The sequence below is a fragment of the Trachurus trachurus genome (assembly GCF_905171665.1).
Source record: "Trachurus trachurus genome assembly, chromosome: 14".
Taxonomy (NCBI): domain Eukaryota; kingdom Metazoa; phylum Chordata; class Actinopteri; order Carangiformes; family Carangidae; genus Trachurus; species Trachurus trachurus.
The window spans coordinates 31,560,669-31,566,496 of record NC_139903.1 but is presented as its reverse complement, the minus strand read 5'-3'; the positions used below and the strand labels follow the sequence as shown (position 1 = coordinate 31,566,496).

The window sequence follows — 5,828 nt, the reverse complement described above, 5'->3', positions numbered from 1 at the left end:
TTGTTAAAAATCTTTGTAGAAGGTGAGTCAGGGTTCCCACACGTCCTGGAAAACCTGGAATGGTTATCCAGTCATGGAAAACACATGGAAATTGAGAAAAAGTGTCAAATGTCCTGGAAAAGCTTGAGTTGTCCTGGGAAATTATTTATCACACTGTTACATCAGGTACCAGAGCTCTGTTTGACTTTTTCAGACCCCACTAATGATTTATTTTCAAAAGATAAATAAGTTGTATTGTGAACCCTTGTGTGGGGTATTGTGAGTATCATCCAATCCATAGCATTGATAATGATAATTGAGAAAGCTTCGTGATTTTGCTCTCAAATCACACCAGATTGCTGCATTTCAATTTACAATGCGCACAAATTTTTGGCCAGGGGGTTATACCCCCCGGACCCCCCCCGGTGACGGGTTGGTCCTTGCCATACCTTGTCTAAAACTGAAATGACGCCACTGGCGAAACGCGTTGCTGCAGTTTTAACAATAAATTAATTGAATGTACCCCATTGAGTGCGGTGGAACCTTCTTTTATTTTTTCGTGGTTTTTGTTCCTGACACCACCTGCACCAATGTGGAGTTTTATCTGAGTTGTGCAGGGGCAATCTCTTCTCTGTTTTGAACCTCCTCCTCTCCTCAGACTCCGGACACCTCAACATCCTCATCCTCCTTGACTTCACAGCAGCCTTTGATACCATCAACCACTCCATCCTGCTCTCCCGACTGAAATCTTCATCTCACATCACTGGCACAGCACTCACCTGGATCCACTCCTACCTCACTAACCGTCACCAGTTCATCAGCGTCAACAACTGCACCTCCACCACCGCTCGTCTGTCACAAGGTGTCCCCCAGGGATCGGTGCTTGGTCCCCTCTTCTTCATCCTCTACATGCTCCCCCTTGGCAAAATCATCCATCATTACGGACTCCAGTTTCACTATTATGCCGACGACATCCAACTATACATCTCCACCAAAACCAACACCATCACCAACACCACCCACTCCACACTCAGCAACTGTCTCACTGAAATTAAAACAAATGGATGCAAAGAAACTACTCCAACTGAATAGTGACAAATCAGACATCATCATCATTGGTCCCACATCCCACACCAGAACCACCCAAAACTTCAGCCTCACCTTCAACACCTGCACTCAGTCCTTCTCCCCTCACATTCGGAACCTTAAGAGTTATTTTTGACAGCCAACTCAAGTTTGATCACCACATAAACCACATCACCAGGACCGCCTTCTTTCACCTCAAGAACATCGCCCGTCTCCACCCCTCACTCACCTTCTCTGCTGCCAAAACCCTGATCCATGCTTTCATAACATCCAGACTAGACTACTGCAACAGCATCCTATATGGCTCATCAACCAAACTCCTCAATAAACTCCAATACATTCAGAACTCCGCTGCATGCCTGCTCACCCACACCTGCTCCCGAGAACACATCACACACCTCTGACACAAAAGATGTCGCCTTTCAACTGAACTTCCGTTTACTAATGTTGGCCTGGATGTTTTTGGCCCATGGACTGTGTTCTCACGCCGGACCAGCGGTGGCCTCGCTCAGAGCTAACGGTGGGCGGTGTTATTCACCTGCATGAGCGTAAGAGCTGTCCACATAGAACTCATCGAGTCCCGCGTCGGGCAGACCTTTCCTGCATGTCATTCCCCCTCTCTCTGCCTCCGCCTTTCCTGTCTATCTCTACTGATCTATCAAATAAAGGCAAAAAAAAAAGAACTCATCAAGTCTCTTGATACGTCAAGCTTCAGTAACGCCCTTAGGCGTTTCCTTGCCATCAGGGGCCCAGTGAAACTCATCCGTTCTGATCGAGGAACCAACTTCGTCAGTGCCTGCAGGGAGCTTAAGATTCCTTCCAATATTGATGACACTTAAATACACACAACACCCCCTCGGCTATTGCTGAGCCCCCACTTGCTCCGTTCCCTCCTCGCATTGACGACATTGCCGTGCCCCTGCCTGCTCTTCGCTCACGTCATGATGATGACATTGGGTTTGGGGACAGTCCCTCAGGTGTGGGCTTGCCTATGTGTGCATTTGCGGCTGCGCCTCAACGCTCTGGGCGTCAGTGGCGCGCACCGCAGTATCTGATGTATTATCGTGCCTTACACGTCTGTTGCATGGCCATGGTTGTTCTGGTGCCTGCTCTCACTGCAGAACTAAACGGGTCATGAAACGCAGTTGGCTCACATGGCATTTACCTGTTGTTGTCGCTGTTCACTGATCCTGGGTCAGTGGTGTGGTTGGGGCCCTATTAGCTGGGGCTACTCAAGGGGCGTGTCCAAAGCGGCAGGTGAGTTGCATATTTCCTAAATATTTAGCCGAACATTTGACATTTAGATTTAGATTTAATATTTAGATTCAGATTTAGATTTACATTTAGATTTAAAGATTTAATATTTAGATTTAGATTTTGTATTTATATTTATACATTTAACATTTAGGTGTAACATTTAATATTTAGATTTAACTATTCAATAAATTTCAAAGTTAAAGAGATAGTTCACCCAAAATTCAAATTTCACTCATTATCTACTCACCCTCATGTCGACGAAGGGCTGGGAGTCCTCCGTGCCTTCTCGGAGTTACGCGCAGCAGTATTTGTCCATATAATGGTTGTGAATGGTGCTCACTTTTCTTCGTCCAAAAAGACACACCAAAAAACAGCCAAATGCCTCCATATTGCTTGTCTGTAATGTCCCTCTTGTATTGAAGCCCCGACATGAGAAATTGTTCCAAAAAAATTAAATTAGTCTATATTTTAAGGTTGTTTGTAGTGGAAGCTCCCAGTGTCTCAGTTCACTGCTCTTCCTGTGTCAGTGCAAATCATGCAAGATTTGCAATGACCGGCGGAACAATTTCTCATGTCGGGGCTTCAATACAAGAGGAGGGCACGGAGGACTCTGAAAATTCTCCCAGCCCTTAGTCGACATGAGGGTGAGTTGATAATGAGTGAAATTTGAATTTTGGATGAACTATCCCTTTAACAAATATTGTATTAAATGTGCTAAAAAGTGACTTTCAGAAATTCACATCACTTTTTAAAACATGGATTGACGCTAAATGTGACAAAATGTTGCTGTTATTTTCAGCATGAGCAGCTTTGGTATCTATTTCAAACGGCACTCCATATGTAACAACACATTACATTAGGGTCTATTTGATGTTTGATATATTTGATTGAATAGACACGTTCACATTATCAACCATGGTTTGGAAAGCCTTTCTGCCCCCTTGGTTAGTCTTTTACCTACATGTAAATAACCACATTTGGTATCTAAAACAGTGCTGACAATGATTACATAGAACAATTTTCAAACAACTATGGTGAAAAAATTAAATTAAAACGTATATTAAAAATTATGAATTATGTAAGGTTACACAGAAGCTTTTAGGTACATCATAGTCATACATACATGTTCATACATCTTCATTGGTACAGTTTGTAATAGCTGAAAACCAACAGGCTGTACTGATAACCCTAACCCTTTTTACTACCTAGAAACATGCTTTAGGTAGTAAATCATTTTGTCCTGCAGTTTTAGTCAGAAATTGTAGACATTGTAGTTTGTTCAAGTTATTATCATCTTTGGTCTTCCAGAGAACTCATATCCTACACCTGTTACTATCAATAACACAAACATCAAACAAGTCTTTTCCTACAAATATTTAGGCATCTATGTGGAAGCTGCTCTATCATGGAGCGCACACATTGATTATATTTGTAGTAAAATACAGCAACATATTTATTTTCTTAGGAGACTCTTTTCGGTACCAGTAAGCCTATTCTGTTATTGTTTTTCCAATCTATTGTTCTTAGTGTTATGCAGTAGTCAGTGCATGGTATAGTTGTCTCTCAGTGCAACTTAAAGCTCGACTGGGGAGACTGCTAAGCATCTGCTCAAAAATTGTAGGACAACCACTTGAGCCAATTTTTAGAGCTGCATACACTAGACAAATGCTGCCCCTGGCACACATTATTTTGTCCGTCCGGATACATGTTTTATTTGTAGAATATCAGTTGCTGCCATCCACCAGGAGATATAGAGTCCCTATGGCTAGATTAAATAGACTGAGGAACTCTTTTTTTGCTCAATCAGTTAAAATGTTGAATCAGCTGGGCTTGGTAGGGCCTAAATAGCTTAGTGTAGGGACTTGGAGGCACTGCAGCCACTTTGATGCTACGTATAGCTCGTCACATGTCTGATGTTTGTCTTGTGTTATATTCTGCTGTATTTTTTCTCTCTCATTGTTTGATGTGGTGTTCTGTGTTGTTTGATGTTTGTTGGGTGCTACACTGTATTTATGTTTCTTTGTCATGAAGAACAAGTGTCTCGGACACACAATAAATTTCAGAGGTGATTCTGACAATAAAGTACTCAATCTCAATCTCTCAATCTCAATTATAATAGTGTATATTCAACTTTTTCATTTTCAAATACGTGACATACACACCTTCATCTCACATTAACATTATGTCCTGCATGTTAAGTCATGTCAAGTTAAGTTTCTCAGCAAATGCATTTCTATAACTGTTGATCATACCTATCCTGATTAAGTGCTTAGAATCCTGGTGATGAGTAGCATGCAGCAAATCCAGCTTTTGTAGATGTCAGTATTTATCTATGAAGTGATACGTATGCGAATTTTTGCCTTGGTTGAGGCTTCTGACAGAGAAGGTGAGGGTTTCCACTGACAGCAGAGATGATACATGAGGACAGGTCTGATTGTCTTATCTCTGATGCCATAGATTAAAGCACTCAGACATTTTGGGAAGATTATAATACACACATAAAGGACAATTTGTATGCGCAGAGTACTTAATTTGTCTAGGACCTTTGACATAGCTATAATTAAGGGGTTTTGTATAGTTGATGAGAGACTGAGGCCCAGCTGCACCAGATGCAGCAGCAGTGTGTTCCGAGCCTTTCTGGCTGAAGCTTTGTCTGTAGAGGCTGACCTGGCTGCTACCACCACACCAACATAGGAGTAAATGACTGCCACAACACCTAGAATAAATAAAAAGTAAGTGAAGCCTCTGTCGTAAAGATCAGACATTGGATCAAGCAACATGCTTTCTTTGCCACAAAAGTACTTCATCTGCAGAGTCTCTAGCTCCTCAAATGGAAAATTCAACAGCAAAAAAACACGAATAAAAATACTAAGTGAACTGAAGGTCCAAACCACAATGATGGCCACTCCTGTGTTTTTGGTGGTGATAATGGTTGCATGCCTCAGTGGGTAACACACAGCTACATATCTCTCCAGAGACATCACCACCAGTGTTAGTGGAGAGATTTCAAGTGTAACGTTGGAGAGCATAACAAGAACACCACACACAGGATATGTCAGCCTTATTCTAAAAGCAGCAATAAGGTACAGTAACTGACTTAGAGCCAAGTTCATAGTATCAGCAAAAAGTAGGTTATACAGAAGAATATACCGAGAGGTCTCACAGAAAACTGGTTTACTCCTCAAGGTGAATAACAAAGTCCCATTAATGAAGAGAAACACACAGGATGGTACTGTAGACACAAGAGAAAACAACACTAACGCCATTAATCCTTCATATTGCAGTCCAACAGTGATGTTGGTCTGAGATCGATTTGTGTACATTTTAGAGAAGTTGTATTTATCATTTGATGTAACAGCAGTACAATGATAATCTTCTCCCTTTGCTACCATATAACAGTGAAGATCTTATGACCAACACAGATTTTATGAGCTCAGTCCTCACACCCACGTCATGTGACACCATCACATTAAAGAATGACTGATGCAATTCATCCAGGGCCTGCT

The 5,828-nt window shown here is 41.9% G+C and overlaps 1 protein-coding gene across 1 annotated transcript; it reads right to left on the bottom strand.

Annotated features, from left to right (window-relative positions):
* Positions 1-4,652: 4,652 nt before the first annotated feature.
* LOC310997276 (odorant receptor 131-2-like) lies at positions 4,653-5,588 on the bottom strand (the record flags this gene model as incomplete). The annotated part of the gene is made up of 1 exon (XM_083986952.1): positions 4,653-5,588. One exon carries the CDS (start codon positions 5,586-5,588, stop codon positions 4,653-4,655), a length of 936 nt encoding a protein of 311 aa, XP_083843078.1.
* Positions 5,589-5,828: the final 240 nt, after the last annotated feature.